Raw genomic sequence first — 20,189 nt, forward strand, 5'->3', positions numbered from 1 at the left:
TTCTCTGGCAGCAAAGAGGAGGGAGTGACTAGTTCTCCTTGCAGGACCCAGGAAAACTCAAAAGAAAGGGACATTTCAGCTGGGTCTTACATGATAAGGAACAGCATACCAGCAAGGCAAAAAGGGGAAAGAAGGAGGGGATTCTAGGTGAGAGAGAAGCGTTCCAGGTGGAGAGGGGATGGAGTATGACCTGAATGAGTATAGTATGTAGAGAAGAAAATAAGCTCCCTGTAGCTGCAATATGGATCAAATGAGAAGAAATGGTAGGAAACAACATGACTTGTTGGAATTTCCTATCAATTTTGAAGGAATGAGATATACACATCAGATTTTATATTCAGAACCAAAGAATCATAAAGTCTGATTTCCAAAGTAGGACCATTCTATTAACCCTTCCATCTCTCTTCAAATTAATATCCACAGGTTTCACTTTCAGCCTTCCTTGTAGTACTGCTCAGCAGAACTCTTCTCTTCAGAAGGAAGTTTCAGCCCTGGTCAGTGTAGCTCACTTGGTTGAGCATCATCTGGTAACCAAAAGGTTGCAGGTTCAATTCCCAGCCAGGGCACATACCTAGGTTGTGGGTTTGATCTGTCCTGGCACATATGATTCTTAGTCTGGGCAAGTGCAATCCCCAGTCATGGCATATACAGGAGGCAACCAATCAATGCATCTCTCTCACATCCATGTTTCTCTCTCTCCCTTCCTTCGCTCCCTCCCTCTGTCCCTTCCTTTGTCCCTTCCTTTCTCTCTGAAAGCAATGTAAGAAATGTCCTCAGGTAAGGATTAAAAAAATTTTTTTTAATAAAAAGGAGCCCTGGCTGGTGTGGTTCAGTAGATTGAGTATAAGCCTGTAAACCAAAGAGTCACCAGTTCAATTCCCAGTCAGGGCACATGCCTAGGTTTTGAGCCAGGTCCCCAGTTGGGGGCATGTAAGAGGCAACCACACATTGATGTTTCTCTCCCTCTCTTTCTCCCCTCCTTCCATCTCTCTAAAAGTAAATAAATAAAATACTAAAAACAAAAACAAAAAGGAAATTTCAACAGGAGAACTAGTCTCAGCCTGGAAGAAAGGAAGGCATGGGTGCAGTGGCCTTGGTATTGTACCATCCACAAAGCAGGGATCTGAAGGGGAATTGGATTTACTGGACTTACTCATCTGAAACCTCAATAGATGACTTCTTAAAGCCTGATTTGTTCCTTTTCTTCAGTCTTGCAGACTTTCTCCCCATTCGCACCAGCAGCAGAACAACCACCACAGTTGAGGGAATGAAGACAAGAATGGAAAGAAGTGCCACAGAGGAGAGCATGGTGCCAAAACCTAGAAAAGGAAAAGAGAAGGTAAAAGAGAGGGACATGCAGAAATGTTTTCTTGGATATGAGATAGGTTTTACTTTCACCCTTGCATTTCCTCTCATTACAAAAGGTATAAATCGCCTCTTCAGCAAATGGTGTTGGGAGAACTGGACAGCTATGTGCAAAAAAATGAAACTTGAGGACCAACTTACACCATACACCAAAATAAATTCAAGGTGGATAAAACACTTAAATATAAGCCGTGACACCATTAAAGTCCTAGAGGAGAACATTGGCAAGAAAATCTCAGATATTCCACACAGCAACATTTTTACAGATATGTCCCCTAGAGCAAGGAATATAAAGGAAAGAATAAACAAATGGGATTTCATCAAAATAAAAAGCTTCTGCAGGGCTAAAGAAAACAGTATTAAATTAAAAAGACAACCAACTGTATGGGAAAACATATTTGCCAATGATACCTCAGACAAAGGTTTAATCTCCAAAATATACAAAGAACTTCTATGACTCCACTCTAGGAAGACACTGAACCCAATTAAAAAATGGGAAAAGGACTTGAATAGACATTTCTCTAAAGAGGACATACAGAATATCCAGAGACACATGAAGAGATGCTTAATATCATTAGCTATCAGAGAGATGCAAATTAAAACCACAATGGGATACCACTTTACACCAGTCAGGATGGCTATAATAAACAAAGCAACAAACAACAAATGTTGGAGAGGTTGTGGGGAAAAGGGGACCTTAGTTCACTGTTGGTGGGATTGCAGACTGGTACAACCATTATGGAAAACAGTATGGAATTTTCTCAGAAAAATAAAAATCGACCTGCCTTTTGACCCAGCAATTCCACTGCTAGGATTATACCCCAAGAATCCTAAAACATCAATTTCAAAGAACCTATGCACCACAATGTTCATAGCAGCACAATTTACAATAGCCAAGAGTTGGAAGCAACCTAGGTGCCCATCAGTAAACGAATGGATCAAAAAATTGTGGTACATATACACAATGGAATTCTATGCTGCAGAGAGAAAGAAGGAGCTACTACCCTTTGCAACAACATGGATGGAACTGGAAAGCATTATGCTGAGTGAAATAGGTCAGGCATTGAAAGACAAATACCATATGATCTCACCTTTGACAGGAAGCTAAAGAATAAAACAAACAAGCAAACAGAATAAAAACAAAGACACTGAAATAGAGAACAAGTGGGCAGCGACCAGAGGAGAGAGGGAAGGGAATTTAAGGGGAAAAAGGGGGAGGGATTTTGAGAAACAAGCATGAAAGACACAGGGATGAGGACTGGGGGAGGGGAAATTGGAGGGAGGGGGGAGACAGGGCAGGGGGGGATGGGAGAAAAAGATAAAAAAATGTACTTGAAAAGTAACTAAATAAAATATATTATAAAAAAAAAGGTATAAATCGGATGTAGAAAATATAGAAAAAACTAATAAAAATTTACCCATAATCCTACTACCTAGGACTGACACATTACTATCTACCTATTCAATTGTCTTTCTAAGAATATGTGAATATGGGTCTCTATATAGGGAGGACAGTATATATTTTAAAACTATGAATCATATTTTATATATTATTCCTAACCTCCTGTTTTACTTAATATATAATAAGTATTTTCCATGTCATCAAAAGTTCCTTCCAGAGGTGATTTTTTAAAAGTCTGCATAGTATTCTACCATATTGAGTAATTTAATGACTCAGTCCCCTAATGCTGAACATTCAAATTACTTCCAATTCTTTAAATTTATGAGTTATATTATGATGATCATCCTTGTGCATAAGTCTTAATGCTTAGCTCTCTTTCTTTAAGATAAAGTTTTTAAGTAGAATTCTAAATTAAAGGGTATATATTTTTAAGGTATCTATTCATATGACCAAGGGTCTTTCAGAAAAAAACTGTATTAGTTCCTACTCCCCCCACCAGTATGAATGTGTTCATGTTTTTGAAACTTATAGGTTATTATCTTTAAAAAAACCATAATGTATCCCTAAGTTTTTGGTTCAAATCCAACTAAGCACTAGAATGTTCAAAAGTCACCAGGGAATAATGTAGAAAATAAAAATTAGTCCTTAACCCACTCTCCTGCAACTTCATACTAAAAGGAAAGTGCTGGTCTTTGCAAAATCAAGGAAATGTGCTGCCTCTATCACTGGAGTGGTAGGTACCCTTTCAAGACACAGGCAAGAACACTATCTCATAACTAAGGCATGAACATACTAGGGAAACCAGAATGTCTCCTTTATGGCAGAGACAACAACCCTCATTTATTACAGGATTTGTCACACATCCCACACACCTCCGGTCACATGAAGTCTTAACAAAAAAGATGGTGGGGGAGATGAAGGAATTATGACAGTATTTGAAGAAAAACTTCAGCTTGCAAAATGAAGATTAAAAATTTCATCCCAATAGAGGGACTTCTGGTTAAAATGGAAGCATAGGTAGATATGCTTTACTTCCTCACATAACCTAAAGAAGGATAACAACCAATTTAAAAACAAAAACAACCAGAACTTCCAGAAAATCAAAATGTATGGAAGTCCAACAACCAAGGAGGTAAAGAAGAAACATTCATCCAGAATGGCAGGAGGGGCAGAGATGGGCAATTGATGCAGACAGGAAATGCGGCAAGGCGGTGGCTGGCAAACTGGAGGTCCCACATTCGCATGTGGATAAACCAGGAGAAACAAGTGGGGAGCAAGTGGGGAACACACTGCGCAACACAGGGACCCAGTGTAGGAAACTAAAGCTTCAAGACCACTGGCTGTAAAAACCTATGGGGGTAAAGGTGGGAGAAACTCCTAGTCTCACAGGAGTCCAATGGAGAGGCCCATACAGTCCGAGAATGTACACAGGCTAAGTCACCCAGGAATCAGCACCAGAAGGGCCTAATTCACTTGCACATAGTAGGGGAAATGACTGAAAGCAGGGCAAGAGCTAAGCAAATGTCATTGTTCCCTCTCTGAACCCTCCCCCACATACGGTGTCACAATGTAGCAAAGTAGGTAGACCTGCCTTACCTAAGGCTCCACCCCTTATAATGTAACAGGTATGCCAAGACAAGGAAATAGGGTCCAAATGAAAGAATAGATCAAAACTCCAGAAAAGGAACTAAGCGATGAAGAGACTGCCAACCTATCCGAAGCAGAGTTCAAAACACTGGTAATCAGGATGCTTGCAGAATTGGTTGAGTAAGAACACAAAATAAAGGAAGAAGTGAAGGTTATGCAAAGTGAAATACAGAGAAATATACAGGGAACCAACAGTGCCCTGTATCATTCAAATCAATGACTTGGAGCAGAAGAAATAAACATCCCACTGAAACAGAATGAAGAAACAAGAATTCAAAAAAATAAGGAGAAGCTTAGGAACCTTTGGGACAACTTTAAACATTCCAACATCCAAATCATAGGGATGCCAGATGGAGAAGAGGAAGAGCAATAAATTAAAAACTATTTGAGAGAAATAATGAGCCCCTGGCTGGTGTAGCTCAGTGGATTGAGTGCCAGCCTATGAAGGGTCACTGGTTCAACTCCCACTTAGGACACATGCCTGGGTTGCAGGCTGGGTCCCCAGTTGGGGGTGTACAAGAGCAACCACACATTGATGTTTGTCTCCCTTTCTCTCTCCCTTCCCCTCTCTCTAAAAATAAATAAATATTTTTTAAAAAATACTTAAAAAAATAATGAAAGAAAACTTCCCCAATCTAATGAAGTAGATAGTCATGCAAGTTCAGGAAGCTTAGAGACTTCCAAACAAGTTGGACCCAAGGAGGAACACACCAAGGCACATCATAGTTACATCACCCAAGATGAAAGATGAGATGATCTTAAAAGCAGCAAGAGAAAAGGAGAGATGGACCTACAGGGAGATCCCATAAGACTGTCAGCTATTTCTCAAAAGAAACCTTGCAGACAAGAAGGGGCTAGAAAGAAGTATTCAAAGTCATGAAAAGCAAGAACCTATATCCAAGATGATTCTACCTAGAAAAACTATCATTCAGAATGGAAGGGCAGATAAAGTGCTTCCCAGATAAGGTCAAGTTAAAGCAGTTCATTATCACCAAGCCCTTAGTATATGAAATGTTAAAGGAATTTATCTAAAAAAAGAAAAGAAGATCAAAACTATGAAAAATAAAATGACAATAAACTCACAACTATCAACAACTGAACCTAAAAAAAAAACTAGAACAGAAATGGAGAGTTATCTAAGTGGAAGGAGAAGGGGAGAATGGGGGTAAAGGTACAGAGAATAAGAAGCATAATTGATAGGTAGAAAATAGACAGAAGGAGGTTAAGAATAATATGGGAAATGGAGAAGCCATGTAAGACCTATGGACTAAGGACGGTGGAAGACTGGTGGAGGGGGATAAAGGGGAGAAAAAATGGGACAACTGTAATAGTATAATCAATAAAATATACTTTAAAAAATCATCCTAGGACTTCCGCCAAGATGGAGGCATAGGTGGAGACACCGTGCTTTCTCACACAACCAAGTTTAGAGACAACAAAATATTAGCAACAGAAAACAGCCAGAACACAGAAAATTGAACTTTTCGGAAGTCCGATAACAACGAATTCTTCAGCCTGACCAGTAAGAGGGGTTAAACCAGCAGCTGGCGGAGCGGGGTTGCACAGGAAAACTCGGTCAGTCAGACTCAGGCGCGCGGATCCCAGGCGTGGAGTTGCAAAGGGCCGACCCAGTAAGTGACCTAGTGAGCGCAACACAGTGAGCGACCGGCAGATCCGGCGAGGGTGAAGGGCGGCGGGTTCACTGTGCTGGCGCATTCCTGTGCAGATAGACCAGCGAGGGAGAGGGCAGTGATACAGACCGAGCGGGTCCCAGCGATGGGAGGCAGCAGAGACGGCCGCCATTTCCTGGCTCTGACCCCACCCCCACATACAGCGTCACAATCCACCAACCTGAGCAACCCTACCCTGGTGAACACCTAAGGCTTCGCTCCTCACCCAGCAGTGGGAAGCAGGAGAGGGGGACGCCATTTCCCCACTCTGACCCCGCCACCACATGCAGCATCACAACCCAGCAACCCCGCCCCTAAGGCTCAACTCTTCATACTTAATGGGCACGAACAGACCAAAAATGGCTCATAAAGATCTCAAAGCCCCAGAGCCCATAAATCTAAGTGATGAAGAAATAGCCAAACTTTCAGATGCACAGTTCAAAACACTGGTGATCAGGATCCTCACAGAACTGGTTGATTTTAGTCACAAATTAGAGGAACAAATGAAGGCTAAACTAAGTGAAATGAAGGGAAATGCACAGGAAACCAATAGTAATGGAAAGGAAACTGGGACTCAAGTCAAAGGAGTGGACCAGAAGGAGGATAAAAATGACCAACCAGAAAAGAATGAAGAAACAAGAATTCAGAAAAATGAGGAGAGACTTAGGAACCTCCAGGACATCTTTAAACGCTCCAACATCCGAATTATAGGGGTACCAGAAGGGGAAGAGGAACAGCCATGAGTGGAAAACTTGTTTGAACAAATAATAAAGGAGAACTTACCCAATCTGGAAAAGGAAATAGACTTTCAGGAAATCTAGGAAGCTCAGAGAGTCCCAAAGAAGTTGGACCCAAGAAGAAACACACCAAGGCACATCATAATTATATTAGCCAAGATTAAAATGAAGGAGAGAATCCTAGAAGCAGCAAGAGCTAAGGGGACAGTCACCTACAAAGGAATTCCCATCAGATTGTCAGCTGATTTCTCAAAAGAGACCTTACAGGCAAGAAGGGGCTGGAAAGAGGTATTCCAAGTCATGAAATCCAAAGACCTACATCCAAGATTGCTCTATCCGGCAAAACTTTCATTTAGAATGGAAAGGTCAATAAAGTGCTTCTCAGATAAGATCAAATTCAAGGAGTTCATCATCACCAAGTCCTTATTATATGAAATGTTAAAGGGACTTATCTAAGAAAAAGAAGATAAAAAAGATGAACAGTGAAAGGACAGCAAACGTAGTTATTAACAACCACATCTAAAACAAAAGCAAGCTAAAAGGACAGCTAGATCAGGAGCAGAACCATAGAAATGAAGATCTCATGGAGGGTTAGCAACAGGGGAGTGGGAGGAGAAGGTACAGAAAATAAGTAGCATAGACGGTAGGTAGAAAATAGATAGGGGGAGGCAAGAATAGTATGGGAAATATAGAATCCAAAGAACTTGAGACACATGGTCATAAACTAAAGGGGGGGAATTGTAGGGGTGGGGGGGTGCAGGATGGAGGAAATGAAGGGGGGAATAGAACAACTATAATGGCATAATCAATAAAATAAAAATTAAAAAACAATCATCCTAATAGACAATTCAGGATGGCAGAATGCTCCAAAGACCGACTGCATTACAAAGATAGGTAGCTTTGCTTGTCTTTGGTTTGCCCAAAGAGCACCACAGTAGTCACTAGGTATACTGCAGAAGAAGATTAGCGACAGTTAGCTTACCCCTTTCTGTGACTATTAGCTCTGTCATGGGAATGTTATGGTGCACATCTGGGGGATTCTTCACAGCACAGCTGAATGTCCCATTGTCCTTCATGGTAGGGTTGTTTATGCTTATGGATGCATCCCCTTTGTATACATCTCCAATCCAGGAAATTCGATCTCGAAATGTGCCTGCTGTGGTTGGGTACTGGAAGGACTGATAATGAAAAATCTAAGAAAGCAACACCATGAGAAAAAAAAGTTAATTTGGAAAATGCAATAAAGATATAAAGCTTGGTAAGTCTAAAATAAAATAAAAATGTATAATGAGTTTTCTCAGTTGGGCATTTTTTTATGCTTTGTTCACCTCCATCCTGTAGGTTAAAACACGGGTTAATGAAACATCAGAAAAAGGCCTGTTGAAAGAATCTTGGTATCCTAACTCTCAAACCTCTTCTAAATTCTCCCTACAGTCTTAAAGCAGTAGTTCTCAGCCAGGGGCAATTTTGCCCTCCAGGGAACATTTGGCAATATCCACTGATAGTTTTTGTTGTCACAGTTGAGGGGAATACTATTGGCACCTAGTGGATACAATACAGGAATATTACTAAAAACCCCAAAATGCATAGAATAGCTCCCACAACAAAGAATTATCCAGCTTAAAATGTCAACAGTGACAAAATTAGAAACCCTATTCCAAAGCAGCATCTATTATAATACTGTATGGTTTGCAAATGACTTCTATGCATTTGCTATTTGAGCCTTATAACAACTATACACAGGGCAAGTATAATTATTTCATATTTATAGAAAGAGGTACAATGCCAAAAAAAAAAAAAAAAAGAAAGAAAACAACTGAGTTACTAAAGGTACAGAGCTAATAAATGGGAAAGGGGAGATTTTTGTATTTTCTCAAAATCACCAGGAAGGTATAATATAATCAAGTCTCTCTCAAGCTATCTATCTTGACAATTAATAAAAATCCCAAGTCAGAAGCATGATCAGTATTCAGTGAATGTACTCTGAATTAAAACACTGCTTCAGGTAAGTGATCAAACACTTTATCACCAAAAGCACTTACTGGGATTTTATCTGGTTGCAGGCCCAGCAGGCACAACGCAATATGATCAATCTCTCTCTCTCTAATGCAAGAGTCAAGGCTTTCCTCTTTATTTGTTTACTTGCTACCTCCCCATTTAGGAACAATTGCCCAATTTTAAAGAGCAACTTCCCAAAGAAGATGCTGAATCACTTCCTATTGGTTCATTTGTTCATGTATTCATTCAACAAATATTTACTACACACCTATTATATGCTAGGCACTGTGTTAAGCAAAAGGATATAGTGAGAGCCAAATGAGCACATTCCCTGCTCTCATGGAATTTATAGTCTAGTGGGAAATACAGATGTTAAGAAATAATATGTGCAATATGTGTTCCAAAAAGGGAGGTAAAGAAGGCCTACTGCTGATTATTAGCATCAACATGACAGGGTTTGAAATTCCTTAATGACAAAACAAGGCTGGCTGTGTATCTTGAGATGAATCTAACTTTTAACTCCAAGTTAGTAATACTCAAATCCTTGCTGACTGATTACTCTGATAGAACCCTGACTAACCACATAACTGCAACATCATGTTACAGAACATTAAAGGGCCACTAATTCCAACTTGGGTGAGCCGACTTTCTGACCAGCCTACCAGAGACTAGCACCATATGAGAACAGCCTACTGTTTGCATTTAAGGCTTCTGACCCAAGAAAACCCCCATTGCTTTTTCTGTCCTATATATTTTTTTAAAGATTTTATTTTTAGAGAGAAGGGAAGGGAGGAAAAAAGAGAGGGAGAGGAACATTGATGTGAGAAAGAAACATCAGTAGGTTGCCTCTCACATGCCCCCAACCAGGACCTGACCTGCAACCTAGCCATGTCTCTGGTTGGGAATCGAACCAGCAACCTTTCAGTTTGTGGTACAATGCCCAACCCACGGAGCCACACCAGTCAGGGCTCCAACTCTGGCCAAGGAGACAGAACTAAATGAGGCCAGTCATAGCTCCCGATCACTCAAAATAAAGCAAACTATTTTAAGTCTAAAAAAAGAGGACCATGCACACAGCCTAGCTTCCTTCACTGGAGTCACCTACCTAACCCCAAGCTACATGACATTCAATAAGACTCCTAAAAAAATTCAAAGCTATACATTAAAATTAAGCCAAAAGTTTTTTCAATGAAGTAAACAGGAAAAACAAATTAAAGATACTTTCAAAAATCCAATTTCATATTCAGCTTTGACATCCACATTCTTGAGAGTATCTACCCCAAACTAGGGTAATGCTGAAAGCATCAAGAGAAAGGGTCTTTTTTTTTAATAGCACTGTAATCTTCAATCAGACATCCACAAAGGGATCTGAATCATAAATTGTTTTATATGTGTGACTGAAGTGTATCACTTCTAATAGTGCAAGACCATCTGTCACCAACAGCATCTGTCATCAACATCGGGTGCCACTATTTCCTTCCGAGAGTACTACAAAAATCAATGCAGACATTTACACAATGGGAAAAGAATGCAAGATAAATCTACAGAGTATAGATACTAAGGCAGACACACCGCTGAGCCAACTTCATATGACAGTAAATGAGCAACTTTGAAAGAAAGGATGACTAGAACTGGGACCTATAGGATTTTTCTATTCAACAGTCCTGGAGGTACCATTTCTTAGTACATGGAATCTGAAAATGATATTATGAAGCCAGGAAAAAAGAAACAACAAAGGGGAAACAAAATGAAACTACATTTCCTCTGAATTTCTGACAATTTTTTTCCAATAGCTTACTCGCAAAACTCTTACAGAAAAGAATAAAAAGCTATATGTGACCACACGGGTGTCATGTAGGGCAGCAGCTCATCTCCTACTGAAATAAAAGCTCATCTTCTAATCTAAGATAAGAAGGCCTAAAGAGTGCCTGGGACTTGGAATAAAAAGATTCCTAAGCTCTTGACCAGAGAAGACTCAAAGAAAATTTTTGAAGTATACACTTACTGATTCTGTGCGACTGCTGCTGGGAGGTCGGTATGTCCAATCTATGGTGAGTTTGTCAGTGACAGATGAAGTTGACTTGAAAATGCATTTCAACTTGACCTTTTCTCCAACATAACCCCGAACACGGGCATCCACTTTTATCTCCAAGGAAAGGGCAGTGTGAACACCTAATCAAAGAAAGCTCAAATGTTTAAAGTGTTTTTATTTGGGTAGTAGAAATATACATGACTAAAGAACATAAAGATACTATTTATCATTTTTAGGGCTCTCACAGAAACCATAGTGATAAATATCTTCTCATGCAAGTCCAAAAGTATAAGGAGTGGATATCTGCATTAATCAAGGACAGTATTTTTGTCATTTTACAATATTAAATCATAGAATGGATTCTTGGGTAAAATTTAAAAGTGGTTCCACCAGCATTTTTCCAAATACAGACTTTTGGTTAAATTACATTCACACAAGTGGGTCAGCCCACAGCAGGCTAAAAGAAAACATCACCCACTCCCCTAACACACACATTCATTCATTCATTCTCTCTCTCCCCCCCCCCCAGGATGTTAGCTATTGTGGTCTAAAGGACTTACCCCAACTACAGCATGGCTGTAACCTGAAGCTACTCTGACTTCAACCACCAGCCAAATGAGAATAGAAAGTAAGAACAGAATTTTTTTCCTAAGAATTTTGTCAAACTGCCGTAAGGTTCTATCTAGTTGTGTTTTTATTTTTCCTTTCTTTCTTTTCTGTTTAATATATTTTATTAATTATGCCATTACAGTTGTCCCACTTCCCCATTTCATTCCCCTCTACCCTGCATACCCCTCCTCCACTATTCCCCCTTTAGTTTATGTCCATGTGTCTCAAGTTCTTTAGATTCAATATTTCCCCCACTAGTCTTGCCCTCCCCCCTATTTTCTACCTACCATTCATGCTCCTTATTCTCTGCACCTTCTCCCCCCTTCTCCTTCTCCCACTCCCCTGTTGCTAACCCTCCATGTGATATTCATTTCTATGGTTCTGCTCCTGATCTAGCTGTCCTCTTAGATTGCTTTTGTTTTAGGTGTGATTGTTAATAACTGTGAGTTTGCTGTCCTTTCACTGTTCATCTTTTTTATCTTCTTTTTCTTAGGTAAGTCCCTTTAACATTTCATATAATAAGGGCTTGGTGATGATGAACTCCTTGAATTTGACCTTATCTGAGAAGCATTTTATCTGCCCTTCCATTCTAAATGAAAGCTTTGCCAGATAGAGCAATCTTGGGTGTAGGTCTTTGGATTTCATGACTTGGAATACTTCTTTCCAGCCCCTTCTTGCCTATAAGGTCTCTTTTGAGAAATCAGCTGACAGTCTGATGGGAAGTCCTTTGCAGGTGACTGTCCCCTTAGCTCTTGCTGCTTCTAGGATTCTCTCCATTTTAATCTTGGCTAATATAATTATGATGTGCCTTGGTGTGTTTCTTCTTTGGAACTCTCTGAGCTTCCTGGACTTCCTGGAAGTCTATTTCCTTTGCCAGATTAAGGAAGCTCTCCTTCATTATTTGTTCAAATAAGTTTTCCACTTGTCGATCTTCCTCTTCTCCTTCTGGTACCCCTATAATTCGGATGTTGAAGCATTTAAAGATGTCCTGGAGGTTCCTAAGCCTCTCCTCATTTTTCTGAATTCTTGTTTCTTCATTCTTTTCTGTTTGGTCATTTTTTTCTTCCTTCTGGTCCACTCCCTTGATTTGAGTCCCAGTTTTCTTTCCATCACTATTGGTTTCCTGTACATTTCCCTTCATTTCACTTAGTTTAGCCTTCATTTGTTCCTCTAATTTGTGACTAAAATCAACCAGTTCTGTGAGCATCCTGATCACCAGTGTTTTGAACTGTGTATCTGTTAGGATGGCTATTTCTTGGTCACTTAGATTTACTGGCTCTGGGGCTTTGAGATGTTTTGAGCCATAATGTTTTGGTCTGTTGGTGCCTGTTAGGTATGAGGAGCAGAACCTTAGGTGTTCACCAGGGTGGGGCAACCCAGGTTGCTGGGTTGTGATGCTGTATGTGGGGGTGGGGTGAGAGGGGTAATAGTGGTCCCCTCTGCTGCTTTCTGCAAGCCACTGGGGCCTGTGCAGTCTCTCTCACTGCTTGCTCCTTTGCTGGTTTATCTGCATGCAGATGTGTGACTGCGGTCAGCCAGCCGCCCTGCTCCCTCACTAGGTTCGCCCATTGCCACCCCACTGCTGGGATCTGCCAACTGCTACTTGCGCACCTGGGTCGGTCTGGCCGATTTTTGCAGCGTGATCCCGCTCCACCAGCCACTGGCTCTGCCCCCTTACCGGTCTGGCTGAACGGTTTGTTGTTGTCGGACTTCTGTACAGTTCAATTTTCTGTGTTTTGGTTGCATTTTTGTTACTAAAACTTTGTTGTCTTTAAACCTGGTTATGTGAGGAAGCACAATGTTTCCACCTACGCTTCCATCTTGGTCAGAAGGCCCCTGGTTTTTCCTTTCTTAAAGCTGGTTAGTGAATCATATATCCATTAAAAGTAAATCATGGGGAGGAAAAGAGAACAACTTAATCCATTTTAAATGTGAAAGTGAGATATGAATTTTTAAATCTCCAGAAACTTACTCTTTCCAACTTTGACACTCTACTACCCCAAGAGTTGACATATAATCAACTTTGACACTCTACTACCCCAAAAGAGTTGGCATCTCCCTCTGACCAATCCCCTCTGTTTTCAGAGAACAGTGAGCAGACATTTCTCTCCCATAGAGAGCCTTTTTTTTACGGAAGTAAGCCACTGGCCACTTTGTTTTTCCTGCTTCCTTCTCTATGGCAATAAGCCATGATTGTTTCTGCGGGCCAAAGGCAAACAGAACAGCAAACTCACACACTGTCCTAAGCACCAGAAGTTCCTTTGGTAGAGGCAGAATGCATATCCCAGCCCTATCACTTGCTGGCTCTGTGATCTTAGTAAGTTACTTTACTTCTTCAGTTTCTCTCTCTGGTGGGAATGATAATAATAGCACTTATCTTAGAAGTTCACTGTGAGGAATAAATGAGTTAAAATGTTTACAAGACTGAGAAGCCAAACTAACCCACAGAGAAGGTTCAATGCATGTTAGCTTCATCATCGTTATTGCCACATCTTCAGTTCTGCCTACATTCTTTCAACCTTTCCTAATACAGATACAGTTATGAGTCATCTATTCCACCGCCTTTATTTCTGCTGCTTTTAATCATTTTTCTTGCTCCCCTCCAGACAATCTAGTCTGTTCACATTCTTCTTAAAGGAGGAGACCAAGACTGCCCTCACAACTCTAATAAGAATCTGACCCATCCCAAAGATAATTACTTCTGACTCATTCATAGCATCCTCTCTGACTCTGACAGAATAAATTTGTCATTCCTTTATGCCTTCGTGAATGCTGTACCTTTCCCTGAAAAGCCTTCAAATCTCAGTCCCTACTCTCTCCTGAACTACCTTACTTATCACCCAAGATCCAGTTCTGAAAAATGGAAGGTGAACATGAATGGGTAAACTACTTTCTCCCCATAACCTTTATTCTAAAAAATAAGCATAGCAGAGAGATTTTAAAGTATGGGTTTAGAATTAGACAGACCTGGACTTCAATTTCTAGCTCAGCTACTTTATAGCTGTTACACTCTGATCACAATTACTTAATCTGTTCAAACTTCTATTTCCTCACTTGGTAAATGGGAATTATAACAAGACCTACTTCACTGGATCACTGTGAGGATCTAATAGATTAAATAACCACAAAATGCTTAGCATAGCACCTGGAATAGAAACTTTCAATAAATGTTAGCTATTATTATTAAAGTAAATAACACAAACATTCAAAAACTTTCAATAATTCTCTATTGGGCTATAGAATAAAATACAAATAGTGACAGTCTGCCTCAAACACTTGCTTCTCCACCCACCTACCAATCCCATTCCCTTCACCATTTCCTGAATGTCCTGCCATTTCCTAAATTTACTATGTCCTTTTACATTACTGTGCCTTTCTTTGAATGTGTCTTCGTCTGGAAGGATCTCCCCACCTCTACCAGTCCTGTCTGGGTTGTTTCCCCCACACACCATCCCCCAATGCTCACATACTTTCAAAACCCAGCTCAAATATCAGCCCCCTTGTGATGTATGCCCAAATACCCTGATGTGGTTCATTGTTCTTTCTTCAATGTTCTCATAGCCTTTAGAATATAATGATACTCAAGTACTTATGTCACCGATTATATTCACTTTCAAAAGATGATTTCCTCCATTAACATACCACTTTGAGGGCAGTTCAGATGGAAGGAAGCAGGCAGAGAAGGGCTGAGAGAGAGAAGTGGACAGGTCACCAAAAAGTGTAGGAATAAAGCATGCTCACTGGTCACCCACTGTCTTCCTATCCCCCTTTTACCATATTTTCAACATTCTTAAGTTCTCTACAGTCCTAGATGACCATGCCTACCTAGACTGTGACTGTTGTACACTGAAAGAGAAAAGTCACACAACTGCACAGATAGTTACCATAACAAATTTGTGAATTCCACCCACAGCTGAGCCTTTAATGACACTGATGGCCTTCCAACCAGGCTTGGTCAGCTCCTCTGATTCCTCAAACTCTCCCATTCTCTTTTATCCTCTGTGTACCTACAAATCCCTTATTCTCAGAAAATTTCTCCTCTTACTTCTTCAAGAAACTTGAGGCCATACAAACTGCCCAGCCACACACCTTCCTGTATCTGCATTCATCCTAACTTCCAACCTCAAAGAGTGTGGTGTCCCTTTTTCTATGCAAGGTCAATTCCTCTGCTCTAGGGAAGACAATTAGGAGGAGTCAAGAGTAAATATGATTACTTAGAAGGCCATTACAATAGTCAAGAAAAGAAATAGGGGAGCATGAATGAAGTTGGAGAAAGTGAAGATGGAGAGAACTAGGGAGACAATACTTACAAAGTAAAATTAACAAGAATTGGTGACAGATCAGATGTGGAATGTTAGAGAAAGAGAAGTATCATGGATAACTCCCAGGTTCCTGACTTGGTGATACCATTCACTGACCCACACAGGGAAGACTAGAAAAGTACCAAGCTTGGCAGAAAAGAATATGAGTTTTACTTTGAATAAGTTTAAGGAGCCTTTGAGATACACAAGGGATGATGTCAAGGGGATAGTTGGTTTAGGGCAGGGTCAGCGAAGTATGGCTCATAAGTCAAATCTAGCCCACATCTACACAAAGTTTTTTGTTGGGGTTTTTTTGGGGGGCGGGGTTTTTTAGAGAGCGAGGAAGGGCAAGAGAGATATATCAGTGTGAAAATATCAACTGGTTGTCTCCCATATATGCCCCAAGCAGGGATCAAACCCACAAGCTAAGCATGTGCCCTGACCAGGAATTGAACCCATGACCTTTTGGTATATGGGATGATGCTTCAGCCACTGAGCCACACTGGCCAGAGCTACAAAGAGTTTTATTAGAATACAGCCATGTTGACTCATTGATATATTGTCTTGGATGTTTTGTGATAATCCAGCAGAGTTGAATAGCTGCAAAAGACCATGTGGCCCACAAAGCCTAAAATATTCTTTGGAACTTTACCAAGTTTACCTACTTTGATTTAGAGCAGATATGGCAAACAACTCCACACACACACACACACACTCCACATCTCTCACAGTTTCTATCAAATCTCTATGTGTCCTCCTTTCCTACCTATCCCTTAAACACTGGCATGCCTCAAAGTTCCATCCTTAGCCTATGGTCCTTCATTTAACACATTCTCTGTGGACAATCCTAACCACTTTTATAGATTTAACAACTGTTAATAGGCTAATGATTCTCCAATCTATATTACTAGCCATCACTGTCCCTGAGTGTCCAAATATTAGTAGATATATCCTTGAGTATCCCCACCATAAGATCTCACATTGAATGTAGTGAACTTTTACTTGTTGCCTGCCCTATCCATTCCCCTCCCCTCCTCTCCTAACTATACACAGCTTTTCTTTGGATACCCACCATTCCCAATGTAGCCCATGAGCTTGGGGGAAGATGCATCTATCAGACAGACCCCACGCAAAAAATAGAAGGCACAACCAACTGAGATTTTGAAAAGTGTATGGACAACTTTTCAAAGGAACTTTTCTCAGGGTCAAGTAAGCCAATGAAGGCATAAGGCCTTTGCCACCCCCAAGCCTGAAGTAACAAAAGAAGTGGTGTTACCAGAGATGGAGATACTGCCACCTGATAGCAGCGGTAGTCGTAGAGGGACACAGCCACTAAACTAGACTACACTACTAATCAACACATCAGGATGTTGGCTCCCCTTGGGGAAGAAGGGATAATGACTGGAAGGAATCACAAGGAAGGCTTCTGGAGTAACAGCAATATTCTATATTCTGATTTGGGTGCCAGTTACCCAGGTGTGTCAAGTTTCTGATAATTCATTGAGCTGTACCCTCATGATATGTGTACATATTATACTAAAACTGAAAGTTTTAAAATCAAGGGATGTAAAATAATGTCTCCTTCACTCAAAAAATAAATAATAAAAAATGTTGATTCAATGTTACATTCATTCATAACTTTCTATCTTAGGGATAATCTGCTGATGAATATTTCTTATCATCTGAGTAAAAAAGCATTCTTTCCAGGTAAAAACAGCTAACTACAGAAATACTCATAATTATCAAAATTTTTAATCTGAGAGGAAAACAAGAAAATGACATTTAAACATGGAAGAAATTTTAAAAATGGTAAAACTCCCAATTTTGTACACCAGTTTTCCAAAATAAAAATCTATCAGCCTTTGATTTATGAAATTGTCCATATAGCCCTGGCTCGTGTGGCTCAGTGGATTGAGCACCAGCCTGTGAAACAAAGGGTCATCAGTTCAATTCCCAGTCAGGGCACAGGCTTGGGTTATGGGCCAGGCCCCTGGTGTGGGGCATGCAAGAAGCAATCACACATTGATATTTCTCTTTCTCTTTTCCCCCTCTCCAAAATTAAGTAAATAAAATCATTTTTTAAAAAAAATCACCCACTTATATGAAAAAGGAAAAGTATAAAAGCCTTAGGTGCCTAATCTATTATTTCTAATACTTAGACAACTAATAATAGCAGGACTACATTTATAACATAGGGAAAAGGCAAGCAAGCTAATAATTTAATGGGTCCTATCTTTGAAGAAGAAAGACAAACACTGGAATGAAACAAAGGTATCACCTAACAGATTAAAAATCAACAACCCCCCAAAAAAGGACTAACCTTGAAAACATGGTAATTGAAAGAAGCTAGTCACAAACCACCATCCCCCACATATTATAGGATTTCACTTATATGAAATGTCCAGAATAGACAAATCCATTACAATAGAAAGTAGACTGATATATGCCAAGAGCTGGGGGAAGGAAGGAATGGGGAGCAGCTGTTAATAGGTTTGGAGTTTCTCTTTGGGGTGATGAAAATGATCCCAAATTGATTGTGGTAATGACTGCACAACTCTGAATATACTAAAAAGCACTGAAGTATACACTTTAAATGAATAAATTGGATTGAATGTGAATTATATCTCAAAAAAACATTTTTAAAAGGCAAAAAGATAAATCTATTCAACAAGTATACAGATCATAAAATCAACTTTTAATGTTTGAATTATTTGGTCTGCTAGATTTAAAATGAAGCTTAAAAAATCACCTACCATTTCTACATTTTTTTTCTTCAATGGGACAATATTTGAACATTGCTGTTGGGGGTGGGGTGGGGGTCTGGGATTATTTGGAGTAACAGTAGGTCAACCTAATTATTCCACTGCAAAATAATTTAGCTGAAAAACTGGACACTTATAATTACATAGGCAGCTAGGAAGAAATCAGGAAATGTGCTGGCAGCATGAATATTACACATCAGACAAATAAAAACTTCCCCACCTTACCTGCTGAGGTTTGTCTTTATGTTAAAGGTACCCTTCAGAAATTCTCACTATCCACAGGGAAATTTTAAGATGTTAACAAGTCATTCTAATGCTAGCCCTATTAACACATGATTTCCCAGGAAGACACACAACACATTTTTTAAAAATCCAACAAATAACTGCACCCTAAAATGAAGGTAATTAGTCTCAATTGAAACAATGCAATCTGAAACTGCATGAAAGCAAAACTTATCCAAATTTTAACAGTATGTCATAGTGTGAATTATACTTTTTATATTAGTATACATTAAAATTTTAAAAGAATTTATGTGCCCTTTATTGTATTTTTTAAATGTTGCTATTAAAATGCAAAGAAGTTGCTTTTTCAATAAAATGCTTCTCTATTATAACCAAGTTACAGCATACCTTTCATGTAATACACGTTTTTACTTCACAAGCCCTGATAATCACCTACCAAAAATAAAATTACCAAATAATAATTTGGTAATATTAAATAAATAAACCAAAAAATAATCATGTTTCTTTTTCCCAAAATACTGGACAAACTAATGAACACTAGAATTGCCCTTTCCGAATCATAACATACAGACAACACAGGGTACACTCAAAACTAGAGCCCTCCATGGTTCTATCAAGTCGCGCCATCACCATAACACAATGCAGTCACGCGAGGCAGTCGAGATCACAGGGGCTCAGGAAAGTACTCGCAAGCTACCGACACCACTAAGAAAACATCCTCCCCACACCTTCCCGCTTCCTTCCCCGAAGCATTGTGGGGGCTTTCCGGGACTGCCCCCCACCCGGAAGCGGAATAGCGACCATCTTCCCTACCCCCACCCCCGGCCGGAAGTGGGGCAGAGCAACCCGTCACACTCACCCTGGAAGAAGAGGACGCCCACCAGTGAAAGCAGAGTGCAGCCACGACCTCGTGCACCTCCGTGCTGTCGCATCTTGACTGCTCTTCAGATGCTTGCACACCACCTTGTTTTCGCTCCCAGTAACGACGCAGGTAACAGCGGAAGTGACGTAAAACAGGTGGCAGCGGAAACCCTTAAAATGGCGATTCAAAGTTGCCATGGGAACAGGGGGTGTGTTTTGTTGTTATTGTTGTTTTGTTTTGTTTTGTTTTGTTTTTCCAGAACCACATCTGACTTTTTCACTGACCCGTGATGTTTTAATTCTCAAGTAGGAATTTATTCTCTTTTGCTTGGAGATGAGATAGGCTACAGACTTGGGGAAATTTACTATTTAATTTTATGGAATCCTGCGGACAAAATAGTCTTATTCTCTGACTCTATTCCAGGAAGTTTTGGCGTTTTGTTTTGTTTATTTTTACTGCCTTCAGATTATTTTATTTGAATGCTCCCAGAATTTAGAATTCAAAATTTAGATTTTCTATAAATTTAGAGTTCAAAAGGACCCAGGAAATAATACAGGATAT

General features: G+C 40.0%; 1 protein-coding gene across 3 annotated transcripts in view; it reads right to left on the reverse strand.

Annotated features, from left to right (window-relative positions):
• MPZL3 (myelin protein zero like 3) overlaps positions 1-19,779 on the reverse strand; it is a 29,920-nt gene extending 10,141 nt beyond the window's left edge. For 2 of the 3 annotated variants that reach the window (XM_037147234.2, XM_037147235.2), the window contains exons 1-4: positions 19,626-19,779; positions 10,825-10,991; positions 7,804-8,014; positions 1,154-1,319 (exon numbers count right to left, since the gene is read on the reverse strand). In XM_037147234.2, coding sequence (XP_037003129.1) covers positions 1,154-1,319; positions 7,804-8,014; positions 10,825-10,991; positions 19,626-19,698 — 617 coding nt within the window. In that variant the 5' untranslated portion in view covers positions 19,699-19,779. Of the gene's footprint in view, positions 1-1,153; positions 1,320-7,803; positions 8,015-10,824; positions 10,992-19,153; positions 19,324-19,625 lie in introns of those variants that run through there. The other variant, XM_037147236.2, reaches the window with a different exon arrangement.
• Between the last annotated feature and the right edge of the window lie 410 nt (positions 19,780-20,189).

Source organism: Artibeus jamaicensis, unplaced genomic scaffold (assembly GCF_021234435.1).
Source record: "Artibeus jamaicensis isolate MK-2021 breed Jamaican fruit bat unplaced genomic scaffold, CSHL_Jam_final contig_196, whole genome shotgun sequence".
Taxonomy (NCBI): Eukaryota; Metazoa; Chordata; class Mammalia; order Chiroptera; family Phyllostomidae; genus Artibeus; species Artibeus jamaicensis.